We start from the raw sequence: 21,226 nt of genomic DNA, 5'->3' as shown, positions 1-21,226 counted from the left end.
TACAACACAGGTGTTTCAAAAAAAGATAGATAGATCCATTGCATAGTTGATACACATAAAAATACTTTATTGCATTTATAATATTTCCATCACAGAAGGCACATAGAGCATTTATCTGAACAGAAAAGTACCTAATTATCCAATCTAATGTTCAAGTGCTTCAATTCTATACAATATATTTATGTGCAGTGCTACTTTTTTCAGTCTTGGTCAGGGGATCAGGTTATTATCTCTTTAGAGAATATAAAAAATATATATTTAGTTAAATGTCAAGGTTTACAAGTATGCAAAGTGCAATTCATTTGTTTTTTTATATAAAGATCTTTTTAGCACCACAATATAACATGTATTTTTTTCTCCTATACTGTTGATGAAATAAAGGTTAGCACTCTGCAAAAGCTAAAATAAGCTATCTTTACATAAATTACATTTATGTTACAAAGTGATTCTTTATATTGTGTTTTGCTAAATCTGGATTGTTAAAGTAATCTGTACTTCATCTGAAGTCAGTTAGAAAGTCAACAGCACCCCCTGCTGGTCATATTTACATTTACTTCATTGTAACTCCTTAGGAGAAATGTTATCACTTAAGCCCATGTATAACAGTCATAAAACATGTTTGTGTAACATCCAAGTAATTACATGCATACAGTATTTTACAAACATATTATTTACATTCTCAGATATAGTCGCATAATCATTCCTAATGGAGGCATCAAAGACTGGTCAACAGGTGTACAATTCCCCTGGTTCCTGTGCCCATGTCGATTGGTCAAGAGAAACCTTTTCCGAACTTTGACACCAAGATGATGTCTACCTTTTTACATCCATCTCCTGATAGGTCCGAGGCTTATTTCTACATGTTCATGCCAGTTTGTCTGCCATCTCACCTTCAAGCCTGAGCTGCAGATTAACCCTGTTTTCCCAAATTACATTGAATAATTACTGTGGCTTCAGTCACTTCCCTGTCAGCAGGGAAAGAAGAACCAAAACCAGTTAAATGAAACTCGAACAGTTTCCTTCACAACAGTTAGGTATTGTCTTTACAGACAACGCTGGCCTGCTCATCATTAGTATGACTGCATGTATATTTATTCTTTGTCTTTCAGGTTCTTAGGTATGCATTTGTCTGCTGTTTCCCGATGAGTCTTTCAGAGCAGGTTGCAGTGTTTCAAACAGTTGCATCCATCTGCCGTTTGATGCCACCATCATGTGAACTTTAAAACAACAGAGTATTGCTAAGTGCACATACTATTTCCTTTCTGACCATCCTGTCCAGTGGTCAGCAGTCTCAGGGAAGAGCCCCACTGAAAGTGACTATGGGCAGGCAGAGGAGGGAGCAGAAGGTGGGGTTGAGAGGCTGGATTTGAGCTGAGCTCGGAGCTTTCCTTAGCCTCCAGTCAGTGGAGCTGTCGGGTTTATAACACACGGATATGTCACATCTATATGGGAGAAAGGAAGATGTATGGGTTAGATAAATAACAACACTTTCAAGGTTTGTAACTTCTGTGTGGATGGTGTAAATATGTTTATTCAGAATTCATGTATGTTCCCTGAAAGGAAAATGTGGTTCTGTCAGCCAAAGATGCAGATAAAACAAGACATTTCAGTTCAGAAACGATTTCTCTGACATGTGAAACTCCTGCAATAATAGATAAAGGGAGCTTAAGGAGAGGAGCTAACACTTCTTGGCAGAACCATTTCGTTTATTGGTTGGTGGTTTACTGCTTCTTACCAGACACTATGTATGTCTATGTCATCTGCGTGTGTGTATATCTGTGTGTGTGTCCACACCTTGTAACACTCTGCAGTATTTTTTTCTCGTCCTGGTCCAGACATACAGCAAAGGTTGTGTTTTCAGCACCGCTGACCTGCACCTTGTCCACCTTCACCTCTGTCGTGCTCAGCTGCTACGAAAGGAAATAAACAGATGCAAAACTATAATTCATGCATTCCACCTCAGATATTAACATTTTGGAGAAGTCAAATGCATTTCAAGTGGAATTCATTGTTTTTGCAGCTCCTTCTAAGTTGTTATACTTTTGATTTTGAAACACTTGTTTTGCGCTGAGTTGTAAAGAGAGAATTTAGCTAAAACTGATTATTTTAAATAGGTATGCAATCTTCTGAGAACAAATGTTTCAAGTCAAAATAGAGTCAGTGGTGAGGAAATAATATTATTGTCAAACACACACAAGCAAAAGAGTATTTCCTGTGTTGTGGCTTTACGTTTCATAGAGCAGTCAGGTTGAAATAACGTTGTTCTCAGCATACGTGATGAGAGATTTAGGTCAGGTGAGTTTGAGATGCTATCATAATGTACTGAGGTCTCTGTCTTTAAATAGAGAGTTGCAGAGATGTATGTAACAGCATGCTGAGTTTCTTTTAACCACCAACCACGTGAGAGGCTGATGTCACGTATACTGTAGCTCACCTGGTTGTAACCCTTCTTGCATTTACCGCTCTGCCTCTTCAGGACCTCAGTCATCGTGAGCTGTAGGCACTCCATCTTTGCATCTGAAAGAGAATGCTTTAGTTACAATTTGAATACACTTAGACAAACATTTCATCATTGCCTAAAGCAGGTATCAAGGAAAACATAAAGGAATTTCCTTTTAACATTAGCTTGAGCGCAAACAGTGTCAATGATTATTGAATAAAAAATGTTTTCTTCATAAACAACAATATTCCATGATGTTGAATTAACACATATCTAATATTTTCAATCCAGCAAAGTTTGACAAATCATTATGGTAGCCAGTGGTAGATGCGTACCTAGTTCCTCGGGATTCTTGCATGCTTTGGTTACATTTACTGACGTACAGACTTTGGTTTCTCTTTTCCACTGGCTTCTCCCACTGATCACCACCTGGGAGGAGAAAAGAGGATAACATTGCTGTTTTGGAAAAACACTAAACAAATGAGAAAGGATTGATGGGAATTTTGAATTGGAAACAATATTTCCATCCGCAGGAATGTATCTAATTGAAAAAAGGGGAACAGATAATGAATAACATCAGTAAAAAGGAACATAATGTTGACAGGTCTCTAATGCTTCCTACCACAGGGACCACAGAGGTTTATCAGGAAATGGCTTCATGGATTTTTTTTAGCAGACTTTGTATTTTGTGACAGAATTTGGAAGTGTCATTTCTTGTGCGTTGAAGCATAACCATAACCGAAACTGACTGGGATTAATAGGGGAAACCTGCATCGTCATCGTTTTTTTTCTGCTGATATAATGATTTATTTATAATGTTATTTCTTGTAGAGTGCAGTTTAAATCTTACCCTGTTGGACACCACCTCCAACTTCAGGGGCACTGCTTCTCTGTCACCGTCAATACCAAACCGTTTACTGGCAGCACCTTTTTAAAGAGAACATGAGAGCAGTGTTTCAGTTATTCTCGTTAAAAATAATGTGCTACAATACTGTGAAATATGATAACAAAAATCCAGGCTTATGAACAAGTACAGCTCAGGATTCTTGCATTGTGAAATGAGTTTTAAATACAGCGTTAAATATAGAATATATTACATTTGCAATGACAGATAATTTAGTTTAAAGAATATTTTGAATAATGGAATAGGTCATTTTCTCTGTAACTACCGGACATGAGGCATACAGAGCTTTCCCCAAATTTTGACTTCCTAAAACTGAAATCAAAAATCAGAAGTGGTGGCGACAAGTAAAACAAAAAAAAGTAGACTGAATCAGGAAATAGAAATAACAGATGTTCCGCCACCATAAATGGAGTCCTGTCTCAACCTCATAAATACTTCCATGGAAAATGTGGAGGTTTTTATTTCTTGTGGCACTGTTGCTAGGATATGAGCGTGTGTTCTGCTTGTGTGTCACACTCACCCATGGCTTTTATGGCTCGTGTTCCTGCAGTGTGACCCAACTCTAGGGAGTGGACGAATACCTCAGTCCTCCTCTCTCCACCAGCTAATGTCAGCTGCAACACCAAAGATCCTCAATCAATTCATGGCTTTTGAACAGTGTAGCATCTCTTAATGCAATGACCCACAGGGCTTCAGGGCAAATCTGTTCACAAGGGTGCTCAAATCTGGTCCTTTATATAATGTGTTTTTGCTTGGTATGTGTTTTTTTGTGTAAAAATGTGTGTCTCACCTCGGCCTGATAGAGCTGGATGAGAGTTGGCCGGGAAGCGTTGCGGCAGTAGTACAGGACCAGATCGGCCAGGATGGGCAAGCGCTGCTCATATGAACTATCATATGACTCTGACTCCGTCTTTGAGGTTTGCTGCAGAGCAAAACAAAAACAACATCATACTCATGATTTATGGAAGAACAGCCTAAACCAAACATTGGACATTTATGTAATGAGTTATTGCTCCAGGCTTTATCTATCTGCATGATAGCAATGTTGTGGCAACAGACAGCACTGCACTAGACTAGGGTGTGTTTCAGTTTTGGCAGTGTCAAAGTTAGATTCCAGTTGTACCTGGCAGACGACGTTGGCAGGCAAGTTCATCAGGCTTAGGATGTTCCTTTCGTACCAAGGGTCCAACATTCCAAGGAGGTTGGCAATGTCATTAGTGCTGTCCCCTGTGGCCGTGAGGTGAGGATCCTGGTTAAGCAAAAGCATAAATTATAACAGTGGAATTCTCATATCTCTCTGTTAACTCAACTGTACAGCTCTGCTACTTACAGCTAAGTAAATACATCTTGTTCTCAAAGTATAGTATTTAGTTGGAGAAGTTTTCTACTTACATTAGACAGGGTTGCTCCTTTGGGACTTTGAACCACAGGACCCTGAGACTTCAAACTCCCCTGCCCTGCTGCAGAGTCCCTCTTCACGGGCACAAAGTAGAACTGAAGCCTGAACACCCTGCTGAGACGTGGACACCCACTCTCCTTCCTCCTCAGGCTATTGTAGGCTCTGGCCACCTTCCCTGCTACGTGATCAGCACCAAACACCACCACCCTCAGCGTGGTATTCTGATTGTCCTCGTCACTGCTGAGAATGGGCCTCCTTCTGAAGCACACATGTCTGAGAGTTTGACTTGGTGGCTGGAAAAAGGGCTCAGTACAACGTAACTTAACCTGTTGCGGCAGAGAGTTGGAGCGGGGTTTGTCTCGCACAACTAAAAGGTCTTTGGATTCTGTGTTTCCTAAGCTTTTGGCCCGATTTAGTTTGGGTTTGCTGAAGAGCCGGTACAAGTGCTGGCTGAGCCGAGCTTTGGTCATTGGCTTTGGCGAACATCTGACAGGAGAGGAGCAGAGGTAGTCGTCAGAATCTTCAAAGTAGTCACTATCAGCTCCAGAAGTGACTGAGTAGTGGGACGGAGCGTAGGACTCTGAGGCTACAGACAAGGTGGAGAACATGGAGTCTTTGGAGGCGGTGGACACGGAAGAGATGGTGGAGGCACGATGGTTGGGATTGTATGTATGAAGTATGTTAGATATTGAAGGCAACTCTACTCCATGTCCGTCCTCTTCTTCTCCCTCTACTTCTCCGTTATCACGACTTGTCACATCCTCTTCCTCCTCCTCCTCCCCCTCCTCTTCATCTTCATCATCATCATCATCATTATCATCAATGTTCACCTCCTCTTCTTCCTCAGCATGCCCATTTGTTTCCTGGTCATCAGGCTCATGTTCCAGAAGTGTGTTCAGAACATCTGCAGGGATCAAAAACGACAAATATCAATCATATTCAGCAGTTTATGTCATCTCCAAATTGGGGATGTTATTCCTGGAGCTAAAGAAGAAAAACTTAATCTTGATCAGTCCAAAGAAAAAAAAAAATATTTTTCCTTTGTGAAATGAAGAATACTTTACCAAAGTTATCTTTTTCCCAGTGAAACATGTAACACTTGGCTGTAGGCAAGGGTAGAGTTTGTAGCATTCCTGGAAGGCACAACAGAAAAAAAGAGTAAAACAAAACCCTATCAGAACAACACATGCCGGGAACTGAATTATGATGATGTGATAGCCCCTGTGTAGGAGCCAAAATGCTTGTTTAGCCATTGCTTATTATTTCTATTATTTGTTTACAACACTTTTAATTTGAATTGTAAATTACTTCTGGAAATTATCACGTGGGTGTGGGACATTGGAATTTAAGTCACCAGTTCATGAAATCTGCCCTCTTACCATCAGACCTTCTTCCATTGGATGCTGGGACTCTCATGCTCTCCCTCAGTTGCTCGAGCCCCTGCATCACATGACTGCGACCCTTCACAGGGTCCTTCATAGCCGCAGCGGCCTCTAAGACATCACTTATCGTGGAGAAGATCGACCCCAATTCATTCACATTTTTTGCCTGAAAAGAGTAGTCACGATATGTTATAGTTTAGGTACACGTCTTGACACATTCCTGTCTACTTCTTTAAATAGCAACACTACAGTATTTTCTTTTGGCTTCTTCAAAAGTATGTCAATAAAGTGCACTAGATGTAATGCTACACATGTCCTTTGATGGTATTGTTTACAAGGTTATCAATTATCTTAAATACTATGAACTACTGGTGTTCATTTCAAACGTAGGTAATCAAGCTTTCTATATACCTGTTTAGAAATAACAATTAAACCCATTAACAAAAAGTAAGTAAGTTACACTTAACATATAATTTAATTGTGTTTCTTCTAGTCGACAGTTTAGAGCTCTAAACATACCTGCAGGGCTCTATGGATGCTTTGTAGAGGGTACTTGGTGCCTAGTGAGGACTGGAAGGCGTGTTTGATCAGGTTGATGTAGGTCTCTTCCTGTGAGTGCTGTATGCGACTGAGCTGCTCGGCCACTGAGAGAAAGTCAGCGGGCACCTCGCACGGGTTCATCAACAGCACCGTCCTGCAAGCAGCAACACAGATGGTTTCACTGGTAATGTGTAAACATCTATGCAAACGGTATGGTAGTGGTGCATTAAGGTGGTGTTGAAGGGGATGAATAGGGACTTTCCAGGTCAGGAAGTACTAACCACCTCAATGCTATCACTGAGTTAACCTATTGACACTGAGTGCTAGTTTTCTTTTTACTTTAAAAGTATCATGTCAGATCAGGTTATTTTGAACCTCCAACATGTAGAAACGGGACCAATTTAACAAGAAAGCAGAAGGGGTAAAGATACCACAGATAATCTGAAATGAACTGAAAAATATTTGTCATGATGAACATACCACTGCCAAAAGGGCTTTACAAACAAGTTGCACTCATACAGAGTGGATTGTTTACTTATATCACCATCACTTTTTTAAGCATCATATCCTACGTTGTGTACAGCCTGCATAGCCTACATGTACAGTGTATTCTTGTGTTTTAAAGTCTACACAGAAAACGTTTTTTTAGTTTTTATTTTCTGAACTTACATGGTCTTGGAGCTCTGGCCAGGGGAGTTAAGGAACTGTTCTTCTCTCACCAGTCTCTGAAAGGAAATCCCTGTGGGAAAAATAGAAAAAATATACTCTATTAGTGAATTCCATCTTGTGATACTTTTTAAAATGAACAACTCAACAACAACACAAGGTTACTTATGACAATGTCCTAGAGTTGCCCAGTTGCAGGCAGATAAAGTAGGAGAGTATTATTTAGGACAGCAGACACACCCATGATGATACGTCACCAACAGGTGCATGATGCTACCTGCCCAGTGAGATTTACCCTAAAGGCTAAATGCGAAAAAATAACTGGTGGTTTGATTTCCCTGTGGCTGCAAAGAAGTTATTGAGCGCCAACATTTTAAAAGCTTTGAGGAGGCAGAGGGACAGACTGAGAGGGCTGTATATTGTTTGAGAATGAACTAGCAGAGAGGATGACGAGGTGCACAAGACTCGCAGAATGACAGGTGAGTACATTAATGCACCTTAATAAATGTGATGTGTTCATATGCTGGCTGCCCTCTGTTTGCATTGATGTGTGTGTATGGCTGCAGTCGCTGTGGACTTTATTACGATATTATCTCTGTGTTGTCTGCTTTGTGGCGTTGTATTCTGCTGTGCTGAAGATAAGAAGTGTCGTTTTTTTTATTTAGAGGCTATGGAGGCTTGATGGCTTCATATTGTATGCGTTGGACCCACTTTAGTGTCCGTCATTATTTCTTGTATTTACTTTATTTATTTGAAAAGCGCATCAAATCACCTTGTTTCAATCATTCATTCAACAATTTAAAAGAAAAGTTGTGGCTGTGACTGCATTAATTTATTCTGTTGATGTGTTATCAGCACTTCCTTTGACCCTTCCTGTACATTTGAGTATACTCAAAGTGTTTACATGTCGCTTCTTCTGCTTTTTGTTTTGCAAATGCTGAAGCCTCATTGGCTTTCAAACCATTTCACATTAGAATGAAGAAGTGTCCAGTTACACTTCAAGCCTTATCATCTTCCTGTTATTGATGTTGGTCCTGCTGATGTTTGATGTACACAATATAAGCACTGTCCTCTGCTGTAGTGTCATCCTAAATGCATTTTGTTGAATTGCCACTAGGGGGAGTGTGATTACCAAGTTTGAACGACAATAGTGTTTCAGAGACTCAGTCAAGAGAGTGATATAGAAATAGACACACTAACACTAACACTAACACACACACACACTACATATTGTGGTTCTTGAATACCAGTTAACGATCTATATTTACCGGGAGCCTTGATCTCCAGTTGTAGAGTTGAGAGGAGGTCTTTGCAGACACTGCAGTAAGGCTCAGGCCAGGTGAGGAAGAAGCGAAACACCTCAATAGCTTTCTCAATCAGCTCTTTGTCTGGAGGACAGTATGGAGTCTGCAACCGAGGCACAAATGAAGTATTTTAGTTGGGATCATACATTGCATTACTTAATGTACTCATCATTACTATATTAGTGGACCAACCACTCAGGTCTTTTGAAAAGAGGAGGGTTTCCTCAAAGCAAGTGATGATGTACAAACTTGTTATATTTTTTATTTAATCCTGATGGATCACATATGTAATCAAATCTGTTAATGTTATGTAAACACCTGTTAAGCACATTATCCAGCATGTATGCTTAATAAGTGGAGCAATATAACTGTAACTAACGGCTTAAATCAATATTGGCTTATCCATTATTACATTACTGCTCATTTTTGAAACCATGTCACATATCTTGGAGTTAGTTAAGCCAGTTCACTTTCCAAATTAATTCTACAGTAATTTGTCACAATGTTACAAAATCTTAAGGGTATCACACTATCAATGGCTACACAGCTAACACTCTGGCATTCTTAGTAACCACTGAAAATAAAAAGTGTTGTGTGAAAGTGTTTGAATCATGCTTGAATCTTCTCTCATAGTAACGCATAAAAAATACGTCATAGTGGTTTGCGTTGAGGAACTAACAAAGGTTTTGAAAGTGCTCTTTCAGGTCAAACACTGAATGATACTGAGAAGTGAGGAAAGCTTAATGATTGATAACATGTTGATATTGATTTGTACCTGTAGCAACGTGGAGGAAAACATAATAGCGAGTGGAGTCACCAGCTCATACTGACACTGCTCCTGAACCTGAACTCACACACATTGAGACAGACAGAGAGAGAACAGGGATTTGGGTGAATATTCAGCAACTATAGTACTGTTTTACTTCATTGAGACAAAATCAAACATTACATGAACAGTGGACAACATCTTCCTCCCTTGACCTCTCACCTCTTTGGTCTTCTTGAGGATCTGTTGTAAGAGGATGATGAAGTTCTCAGGGTCCCTCTTCACCAGCTCCTCCAGGCTCCAGCGGTTCATTGACTGACCGGCAGAGCACATCAGCACTAAAAGACGGCACATGTGGATTCATGTTAGTGCACAAATTCAGACAGCCTCATACAAAATGAACATGTTCTACCTCACTACTACTATTTGCCTCAACCCCCCAAAAGACAACGACTTACTGAAACCTCTCCAGCCCTGAGTAGTTATATTTCAAATTAAGGTTTTGTGCATATGAGCAGAGCTGTGCCACGCTGCACGTACTTATTTGATTGATCATCACTGAATCAGTATTTTGTTTTTGAGTGATAGCAGACTAAATGAGACAGAGGCAATCACTCGACGATATTTACAACCCCACGTAGTGATACTAGGTTCGTTTTTGTTGCATATTTTGCTACCTAGTGCAACGGCTGTTTGCAGAGACCACTATATGTATATGGCCACTGGTCTAAAAATATACCATTTGCTACCACTACTAAATGGCTGGTGTATTATTTTGACAGCATCAACACTGTGTTTGTAGTTGTGCATTATAAAATACAACTTGTCTTTGTGCTTTTTGAAATACACGCTGATGAAACAGAGAACAGAGAAAAAGCCAAGTTTATTTAGCTTTCTGTACATTGTTCGAAAGAAGCCCTGTAAAACCCATTTTGTCCTTTGGGCCATCATTAAGAAGCAATTATTTATCACAAAAAACAAGAATTACACACATGCTTATTATTTATTGCAACCTTTACATATGAGGCATTTAATTCCAATTGTTCATTTCAATAAATCGTAGCTTATAGAACTACAAGAAAAAACAGGTTGTTTATGAGTTGGGCCAAAGGCCGGTCTGTAACAACTCACAGCAGGACATTAAAGTCCATAACTGTTAGTGCTGGTGCACTTCAGGCGTGTGTTTTATCACCTTTTGTTCAGTGTTTCTTGTTAGGATGTTTTGTCAGGACAGATTTCCTGTTGCAAGAAAACAGAGTTAAGGTATCCTCAAGAAAATACGTGTTTTGGTACTAAATATAAGGAAATCTACAATAGGGATAACTAGACTCATATCAATATTGCACAGTTAATAGGACGTTTGGATTCCATTATCATTTTGTTTTCACAAAAAAAACACTAGAAACTGTATTTTAGACATTATAGCTTTTGAATGTCTAGGAAGAAGAATTGTTGAGCTGATTGCAGGTTTCTATATCTTTGAAATGGAAATGTAATAAAACAACAGTAGAGATCTGTGAATACATCATCTCACACAGCAATATGAAAAACACACACTCACAAAAACAACTAAGACTGATTGCTGATTCCTCACAAGCACCTACAGTACTATCCATTTGATCCCTCAGTCTCAACAACTCCAACTCTTAGAGGAGCTCAGGTCCCAAGGGTATAATAACACATCAGTGTGTTGGTATTTCGGGTTACACATAAATGATTTCCATGAAACTTCTTTATTTTTCTAAAGTTTTCTGCACTTAGGAGCATCATGAGCATTTCCCGGACAGCACTATGGTTTGTTTTTGATAAAATGCCATTACTGGAGATTAAGCCGCAGGTTTTCAAAAATACCCTGATAAGATTTCAATTATAACATGTTGTAAGTTCATATGATTGTAATCACACTTCTGTCCGGCAGTGGCTCAGTCAGTAGGGGCTTGGACTGTGAGCCGGTTCAAGTTTAAGTCCCCAACCAGACCTAAATATGGAGTGTGGACTGCTACTTGGAGAGGTCCCAGTTCACCTCCTGCCCTGCTGTGGGGCCCTTGAGCAAGGCACCGGACACCCCCCCACCCCCTTCACTCCCATTGCTCCCCGGGCACTGTGCAATAGCTGCCCACTGTTCCTAGTACTAGACTCCTGGTACTAGGATGGGTTAAATGCAGTGGCCAAATGTCACTGTGTGTGCTCTGCATGTGTGACCATTAAAGAGGGTTTCATCCCTCCGATTCTATCTATCTACTTAAAGACAACAAACCAGGCGGTAACCTACCAGCCTGAAACATGAAATAATTCTAAAGTTTGCTTTTTTATCTGATATCCAGGGTCTCAGGTCTATGAGAAAATTACCCTTCGTTCTAACCTAATTTCTGACCTCAGTTAACACGTACTGAAGGGTTTGTGGTCTCAACCTTTAGTTTCATGTCTCCTTCAATATGGCATGATATTTATTTTGTAAATAATGGTCACATGTATAGTACACTACATGAGTAAGGGCACATCTTGTGATTGACAGGTCTCTTCCTTGTAGTAATGAAGTGAAGGGGAGAATGAAACCTGAAAAACAAACTCTTCAGCTGGCATGTTTTATACATTTGAAATCATATAATCCTAATCGATCAGGGTATAAAACCTAGAACATGTTTGTATAAGTAAATGTCAGAGCGTCCTTCGGGAGGCCGATGCCAATCTTATCTCCTGCCATGTTTTACACCCTCTCACTAATTTGTGCCTCATGATGCCCCACTCACACACTGTGGTCTGTGCCACCACTTCCTCTCAGCTGTCTATTCACACAACTTCCTCCAGGCCTCAATAACGTTCCCCTGATGATCTAACAGCTAGTGCGTCATCAACAACAAGCTCAGAAACCATGTACTCGAATGCCGTTTGCTGAGTGTCTGTCACAAGCTGCCCTTGTGTTGAGAAAGCAAGAACAAACAACTGCCTTCTGTTCAAGTCAGCCCTGTAAACAGCACATTCAACTGTGTGTACTAGGGTGGATATTTCTGAGAAAATGTGTTGCTTGTACCAATTGATTTGAATTATGGTCTCTGACCACCTTAATTAAGACTTGGACCCCAATTAAAAGATGTTAACGTAGATGGGTCATGACGTTTGAATATCCCTATACCTTAAATTCAATATTGCAATATGTTTTCCAAATTCTTGCCAAGAAGAATCTCGGAATAGGAATGAAGACACCTAAAGTGGACCATATCATTTTGTAACTCTGGTATTGCCTGTATATCAGTATATTACAAATACATAATTGTATCACATGACACATTATGCTGTGTCTGTAATGACTTCTCATATCTTAGATATAAGGTTTTATCTGAAAAGATGCATAATAATTCACGCAAAAATCTTAATTGAAGCAGTGCAGAAACATAAAAAGTAATTTTTACATGCGTCACTGCCTTCTTAAACCAAATCTGAGCTGTGGTCCTTATCACTGCTGTGGCCCCTGGAGACTTACCGTTCCAGTGGTGAGCTGCTGTTGGGCTCTGTCTCAGCCCGTCCAGACATCTGTCCAGAAGGTGCTGGATCCTGTCCTCTGTGCACGACGTGTGCTGCATCCTTACTGCTCAGTTTCTGTGAAGGGACAGGAGACAGAGCTGGTCTTAGCAATCAGAATCTGATACATTCCCATTCATGTTTTCTGTGGAATTTTATCTCCAAATTCATTTACATGTGTTCAAAATGTTCACATACACGCATGCACACAAACATGTCCCTCTCTTTTCATGAACAGTATGTGTTATCAAGTATGTTTTTGCATAAATGCAGGTCACCCATTAGGTATGGAAATGTGTCTAAGATACACAAACCATAAAGGGAAATTTTTATAGGGGAAGGAAAAACAGACAGGGGTTTGCTTGTTTTGATATTTGGTTTCCATAGTTCCTGAAATGTCACATGCACATATGTTTTGAAGTCTGTTCTGCCTCAAATCAGTGAGTTTTATAAAAGTTTTTTTTTTTTTTTTGCCACATTAGATTTAAAATCACTTGTAAAACAATGCTGTTGATGCTGCGGATCAGACAGACATGTTGGAAAAAGACAAAGGAATAATTTCAGTTTGACCACAGACTAAGTCCATTATGTCTTCAACACTGACTCAGAAGGGTTTTTTGAACTTCACTTTTTGAACTTCCATTTATCTGTACTTTTACAGCATCAGAGGGCAACGTAGGGGTGGCTCCATGTTTCACTTCTGTTATGACCACTTCTCATCAGAAGCAATATACATATCAAGAAACTGGGGACATCCCATCAGCATCGTGAAACATTGGAGTGACAGATTTATCTTTAAGGGTAACAACATCCATGATGGCAGGTGTTAAATGACACAATTAGAAAGCTGCAACACCAACCAAACAAAACCAAAAGTCACCCCGGACAGCTAGCCAAACCAAGATGTTTCAAATTGATACACACATTCGTTCAGTGACCACTTCTTCACTGGCAACTACAACATTGCAAGTTTTCAAAATTCCCCAGAAAGGTGATTTTGTTGTGGAACAACTTGGGTCCGATATAATCAGACAAAAATCATATCTGCACATGTCGCTATTTATAAGGCAAACCCCCTGTCTTGTCAAGAGTTCATTTATGATTCACACAAATGGTGTTAATGGTTGTTTGAAGGATAACAATGCTTTTTGGTTAATTATGTCACTTTGACTTTGCATACATTTAAACTACAAATATTGCGAGAATGCCCCATCTAGCCAGTTTCTTGTTTTTTTGTATGTATGAATTTTATTTCATCAGACATTGTTAACTTCACATACAAACTAGGATGAACTGGTTTACTGACTACAGCTTCTCCAGATGGGAAAAAGCTTGTGACTTAATATGCAGGATATATATATATATAATATTATTATTATTATTATATATATATAAAAAACACCTTATATGAATATATGGATATATACACAACATTTAGACACTACACACATCTGTCCAATTAAGACATTTGCTGTAGAGCATGATTATTGAAGAGACACATTTAGATTTTTTGTTCATGTTTTAGACTAATACTTGACTAAAAGGGATTTTAATAATGAATGAATATTCATTGGAACGTGGTTCAAAGGAAAGTAACGTGGTTGCTTGTTAATATATTTGTGAAGCTTCTCTTACCTAATCAAGTTTTACATGGAAATACTGTATATATATGTGCTACTTCTGGGAAAAGTCTACATTTGAGAAACAGAAGAACTTTACTTCCCTTAAAAAGCTTTTTAAAGATTTGCTTTTTTTATTCACATTTGACAAGCTGTGCAGTTTTTGTTTGACATGTAAAGCCACATTTTTAACAACCTAATAATTTAATAACTTACATTTATATAGCGCCTTTCAGGGGACCCAAGGTTGCTTATTTAGATTATATTAAGAGCTAAATGTTGACACACAATGAATTCCTTGCTTCATTGATGAAAAATAAGCATGCGTGTTTGTTAACCTATTCTTTAATAAGCATTTCAGCCCACATAGACAGAGATTAAAACTGTTTTTGGCTGATTACATCTTCTCAAACTTTCCCCAGAGCATGCCACAAATTCCCCTTTTCATACCATTTATTTTTGTTATTGGATGAGTCACTTGCTCATACACACCCACTCACAAAATAACCCTTCTTGTCACACACACACACACACACACACACACACACACACACACACACACACACAAACACACACGCACGCACACACACAAACACACACACACACACACACACACACACACACACACACACACACACACACACACACACACACACACACACACACACACACACACGCTGGACACTTCAAAGCAATAGGCTCACATTTTGGAGAATATCATTATTTGTCTTCACTCTTTGCAAAAGTCTGAAAATAATATTGATACCTATTTCATATATGTCCATTTGCTTAACTAATTTAACTTCATGAATGGAGACTGTCTGAGGATAACAACATCCATCTACCAGCAGGTGCGATTTATCCTCTATTCCAGGCTTTATGCTAAGCTAGCTTTGCTAAACAACAGCTGGTACTGAGTGGTATTGATATAAGGTTCGTCGCGAAAGTGTACCTACCAGAATGTCGAACTATTTCGAACACTAACCACACAAACACACCTATTGAAACGTTACAAACCATTGTTCATTCATGCTTAATAAAGTATAATACACAGTGTGGCAGGAAGCTCATGCAAACCAAAGACTGAGAAATAAAGCTCATTTATCCCCCTCCACTTTACTCCCTTTCCTACAGTTACCATTCAACAACAATACCTCCTGCTCCAGAGGTAAACACATCCATGCAGCCCTTGTTCTCAGCTGTCCCTCCTCCCCAGAGAGCCATTGTGTCTAAGAGCTGTACAAGTGGCACTGAACAGGGGAATAGAGCCATGCTTTTTGGACACTTGTGCTTAGCACTCCGGTCATTGTAAGGGTTGGACAGGTCTGGATGAAAGCCCGGTCAATGTGGAAGGAACTAATAAGTCAGATACATGATGACTCCTGCATCCAGGATGGGGTTCAATGGATACGTGTTAAGGTAATAAAGAGTTGAAGACACTATGTGAGGTGGCAAAACACAGTGAAAGTGTTGTGTGGTTTAGAGCAGTGGTTCCCCCCTTGGGGGGGCGCGCCCGGTGCCAAAGATCGCAGGGGGGGCGCCAGGCCTCAGATGATTTGAGGCCAAATATCGTATTTAGACTTTTTTTTTTTTTTACATATAATTGTAACGCAATACATGATTGTCACTAAAAGCCTTGTCTCTACATTACAATAAAATATTAAAAATAATTGATTAATTAATTTGAATAAAAATTCAAGTTAGTAGCTATTATAGGCATAAAAAGACAGAAATGTATAATTCTTTCTTTAATAGAAATGTTTCTTCTGCCCGTAAAGTGTCCAAACCAGGCTTTTTCTGGATAAGCGCATTTTTGAAACATAGTCATTGTCCATGCCGGTTTCAGATTATTTGTCACAGTTGCTCCGATCAGATCGGTCTCCTCCATTTTGTAGATTATTTACGACTTTTGAATCCACATAAACACATTGGCAAAATCCGGCTTACTTTGAGCATGTGTTTTAAACAGTTTAATCCCTTTGTGAATTGTTTCCACTTGCGCCGTCCTTTCATTTCTTCATACAGCGGGAATCCAAATGAATTAATCCTGAGTCCAATAACCATCAAAGTCACTCCAATAGTGCTCTTTAATTACGCTTTCATCCTCCTTTAACAACATACTTCACATTCATCCAGTTTGTGACAGTAGTTGTAGCATTTTTTAGACCCCCCCCCCCTTGTATGTGTGTGTGTGTGTGGGGGGGGGGGGGGGGGGGGGGCGCAACTTCCAACAGGAGTCATTTGGGGGGGCTCTTGGGAAAAAAGGTTGGGAACCTCTGGTTTAGAGGACGGCATCGAGTTGTTATGTTGGTGTTGATGTTGGTTTTACAGTAGTAGTCAAATTGTATATAAGTAATGGAATCATATATGTCACAAAGATTTTATATTATGAGTCTTTGCTGATGGACATTTCCCAACTCAAACATACTTCTGTATAAGCTTTATTGTAACAACAGAAGGCTATGTTGCCATGGCACTGTGAGTGGTGCAATCTCCTATAATCTGCCACAATATACATTTATTGGGATTTTAACAGAAAATGTCAATCCCAACTCCAGAGTGTCAGCATAGTTGTTGATGTGGAGTTTCTAGTAGTGTTACAAATGCATGAGTCTCTAATGTTTCATAAGAGGATATATGCAGCACATCCCTAAGAGTCAACAAGGTCACTTCCGCTTTTTCATTGGTTGCAAATTTAAACAGTCGGACAATAACAAGTAGTGTTCTTGTCGTGGAAGAACCACTAGATTCACACTGGACTGACAGTTAATTCCATTTCCAAGATTTCTGCACCTCCACCTGTGTCTCTCTTTCTCAAGCTGTCCTCCTTTTGCAGACTGCTTCCCATCTTTCCCACTGATCCCATTACCAACTGCTTCCTAACAGGAAGGTGGCGTCCCTGCTCAGCTGAGGAAGCAGGTGCCTCCCTATTGTTGTGGTGTGATCAGACTCTCAGATATACTCCCACAGACCAGGGAGAAGAGCTTGTGTATGTGTATGTACATTATGTCTGACTGTCATTTTATCTCAACCCTCCCCCCATTTAAAGAATATGATATTCAGATCCGGGCCTCCTCCACTGGCCAATAGAGCTTCTCTATACCCCCTTTCTCTCCACTGATCCACTGGATGTGAACTGGCTTTTCTTATGGCTTTAGGAAACCCCAGCGGCCAAACTCCAAAGCTCTCCTGTAACTAAGTGCTTCCCTTCAGTTCAAACAAACACTACCGGTGGGAACTGAACAGTCTAAGTGGACCACTGTTAGCATAAAACACATCACTGGGTCTAAAAACCCAGCAAGAGCTCTCATGGATATGTGGATGTTGGAATTTCATTTTTTTCTAAACACTTTCTAGGATTTATTGCTCAAGTTGGCAGTGAGGTGAGATTATTTTATTAACTGCTGTCCCCAATGTCAAGGATTAACTTTGTATCTTATTTTAAACCTTTTTCAGCCGGTTAATGAAAAAAATAAGTTTTAATGGAGATTGGAGATGATTATTTACCTGATAAGGAATAACTGCTTCTTGCTGCAATATCATGCTGTACTTATTACTTATTATACTCAAGTAGGCCAATAGTATATGCAACTTTATATAAGAGACTCAAACAGGAAGTAATGACTTAAACAAATAAATAAGCGAGAGACAACTCTTTGCTCTAGTTAATCTAACAGAACCAAAACATAGTGGTTGTTACAGAAAAGAAGGCCACCCTATATAATATTTGGTATTCACTTCCTCAATAAATCCTGATAAACATAATCATAACACTACCATTAATGCAAATATCAGGTTCTGTATTATCAAGTCATAATACTTAACTCCAAACAACATGAGCCAGTAAAGACTACAATACACCAACATAACTATGTTCCTGTCGGCTCTGTTTCACAACACTAAGTTTTAACATTCAACAAATTATGAGATTTTCTTGATCTCCAGTAGAAACGTTATCCTATTATATTTGATCGAATGCAATTGAGAAAAAACACGTTTTCACCACTCCTACATCCCTTATTATTTAGTAACAACAGGTGTGATGTGCATGTGCAGAGATGCATATTTGCACATATACGGGGGTGTTGACCTCAAAGTATTTGTTGTAAAGGTGAGAATGAAGATTTCACTGATACAGCCGTAAAGAGGCAAACAGGAAGCACCGTGGTGAATAACACCCAGCGTTGCACTCGGATACTGCGTTTAACCGTTGCTAGATTTGAAAAAAAAAACATTAAAGTGACTTGCTTCAATCCTGTTATCTCATATCTGTTGTAACAAACAACAAAGCATGTCAATATCTGCTCCGTCTAAGACATTTCATTAATCTGATCTTTTCTCAGCTTTCTTTCAAGCCTGACACGTGAACTCCTATGGCAGTTGTTATTTCTCAACAGGAGATGATTGTATTGAAACTGATTGTGTAATGAGACCATTTCTAAGAAAAATGGATGACCCCGTTCTTAGGTTGCGCGTTGTTAAGTTGGTCCTTATCTGTCAAGATGAAGGCAAGAAACAAGGAATTTGTTACAATTAAGGCTATGGTGAAAATGTATTGTAATGTTTTTTTATTAAGACTCATAACATAATAGATCACCAACAAGAGAAAAGGTTGTTCATTAAATGAAGAGGCAGTGTTTTTCTCATGGCTATAGAGAAATCAAAGCTCAATGTATCTACTTTCATTTCATTTTGTGCAATCAAATCCAACCTCAAGAATACAGCGGCATAGATTCGAAACTTGAGATTTGGAATCGAGTCAAATCACAAAAAAAATTACTCGAGGCTTGACTTGCATTCAAATTGTGCAAAGCCACACTACTGGAACATTTTAAATAATGTTACTTCTTATGATAAAAGAACCGTTCTCAGACTAAGAAAAACACTTTTAAATAACACAGCTTTAAAAAGAAAATGTTTAATAATTAAATAATACAAATCTACACTTTTAAAGTTAGTGTTTAAAAGACCTGAGCTTACTTGACGGCTGTAGCTGCTCCTCGTGTCACACCTGAACCTCAAACTAAACCCTTTACAGTCGATGTGCTTTGTGGGTAATGGAGGTGCCAGGTTTGACAAGCAAGAATTACTGGTTCTGCTGCACTGATTTTGATCCTCGTGCTTTTTAAACTATTGATTGTGAGTGCAAAGCTAAAACAGGATATGAGTTGTTCAACTTAACACTTCAACTGGGCAAATAAAACAAATTAGAAAACGTATTTTCATATGGGTTTACCTGAATAAGATCACTGGAGATTAGAATTTGCCATCTTCAGTTACTTCTCTTACATTACTGGTTATGATAACCTGAATTAAAAGTCAGTAAAATGTCACCTTCATTGACCCCCTACGATGACTGTACCTTTTAATTCACATGTGGCAGACAGGTTGTTGATTTTGTAGTGCAAAAGGATGTAGAGTTCAGGCGTTGGCTCAGTAAAGTTTCTATTGGGTGGAGCCTCCAACGAACACTGACAATCAATCTGAAGTTTGCTTCAAAGACAGTTACCAGGATTGCAGTCATTTATCACTGGTTGTCACTTTTCAGCACAGTTTTTATACTTATTCAAATAAATGAAGAATGGAGTAAAGACTTCTCAGTATTTGTCATTGTGTGAAGTGCATATAAATGTTCAAATCAGTTACACCTGCTCTGTAAAACCTGCTTCAGCCACTGCAAATCACCCCAGGAACATGAACCAATATCACTTTGTCTCTAAAGTGCTGACACAGTTATCTGATATGAACAGGTCGAATCTGCCTAAATAATTATTTCCATTTACAGATACAGGCATTCAAAGTGAGATAACTACCAGGCGCCTAACACGTGGTTCTGTGTCTCTACTTCCTCAGCATTTACTTAAAACATGAATCATAAAAAGCATGTGAAAAAGCAGAAGTTCCCAAAATGGTATCACAAGGGGGGCCGCTGTGCTCACAGAGGGGGGCTTGTCAACATGACAGCTTTTCCCATCACTGTGAGGCTGATGCTGCGTTTCAGCTCTTCTGACACAAAACAAGAGGCAGAGAAAAGATCTTGCATATTGTAAAAAAAAAACAATAACATGAGTCAAAACAAGATGACGTGGAATGTTGACAGCTTTAAAAACAGGAGTCCCCAATATGTCAGTATACTATCATTTTGAATACTGTAGATGGATGAAGATAATTCATCTGTAATTAAGTAATACTGTCAAAAGTGATTGTATTCTGGGGTAATTAGTGGATGTTTAGTTGCAAACATTTGAACACTTCCAGATCAGTATACTGTCAGCCATGGAGTCACTGTTTCTTGAACATTACCAGAAGACAACATTATCAGATCATCATGCAGGCTGACATTCATTTACTGCTGTCCACATCTGATCAAGGTGCCCTTTCAAAATAAAGTGTACTGTTACTGTACGTCAAATAAACGTGATTGTCTTACCTGCAGTTTACCATCCAGCATTCATCGCTTCTGTATGCATCAAAAGAGTCCTGAAGGGTCTTCAGCTTACTGCTAGCCATTCATTCAACACACACATCACGGTTTAACAGGCAAACCCACATCCTGGGCATGGCAGGCAGTGCAGCGAAGTGAAATCAGCCTCGAGTATCTGGTTGTAGCTCTCTGCTGCGCTCAAAGACTTCTACGCTTCACACATGCCTCACAAACAGGAAGTGTATGAAAGAGGTGCATGTGAG

The 21,226-nt window shown here is 39.3% G+C and overlaps 1 protein-coding gene across 3 annotated transcripts; it reads right to left on the bottom strand.

Annotated features, from left to right (window-relative positions):
* Positions 1-41: 41 nt before the first annotated feature.
* pik3r5 (phosphoinositide-3-kinase, regulatory subunit 5) lies at positions 42-21,223 on the bottom strand. 3 transcript variants are annotated; one of them, XM_034130261.1, is made up of 18 exons: positions 20,970-21,223; positions 12,883-12,998; positions 9,624-9,739; positions 9,411-9,479; positions 8,600-8,738; positions 7,335-7,404; positions 6,645-6,819; positions 6,123-6,291; positions 5,808-5,876; positions 4,737-5,647; positions 4,468-4,593; positions 4,135-4,266; positions 3,865-3,958; positions 3,291-3,367; positions 2,776-2,869; positions 2,435-2,517; positions 1,795-1,907; positions 42-1,442 (listed from the first exon to the last, which is right to left on the bottom strand). In XM_034130261.1, the coding sequence occupies exons 2-18, from the start codon at positions 12,980-12,982 to the stop codon at positions 1,292-1,294; spliced, it is 2,688 nt and encodes an 895-aa protein (XP_033986152.1). In that variant the 5' UTR covers positions 12,983-12,998; positions 20,970-21,223; the 3' UTR covers positions 42-1,291. The 3 variants fall into 3 exon arrangements, with proteins under 3 accessions (XP_033986152.1, XP_033986151.1, XP_033986153.1); XM_034130260.1 differs by having other exon boundaries at positions 1,795-1,910; positions 20,970-21,222; XM_034130262.1 differs by lacking the exon at positions 20,970-21,223 and adding an exon at positions 10,594-10,640 and having other exon boundaries at positions 1,795-1,910; positions 12,883-12,940.
* Positions 21,224-21,226: the final 3 nt, after the last annotated feature.

This window comes from Trematomus bernacchii, unplaced genomic scaffold, assembly GCF_902827165.1.
Source record: "Trematomus bernacchii unplaced genomic scaffold, fTreBer1.1, whole genome shotgun sequence".
Taxonomy (NCBI): domain Eukaryota; kingdom Metazoa; phylum Chordata; class Actinopteri; order Perciformes; family Nototheniidae; genus Trematomus; species Trematomus bernacchii.
The sequence above is the reverse complement of the archived record's forward strand: the minus strand, read 5'-3'. Positions and strand labels throughout refer to the sequence as shown.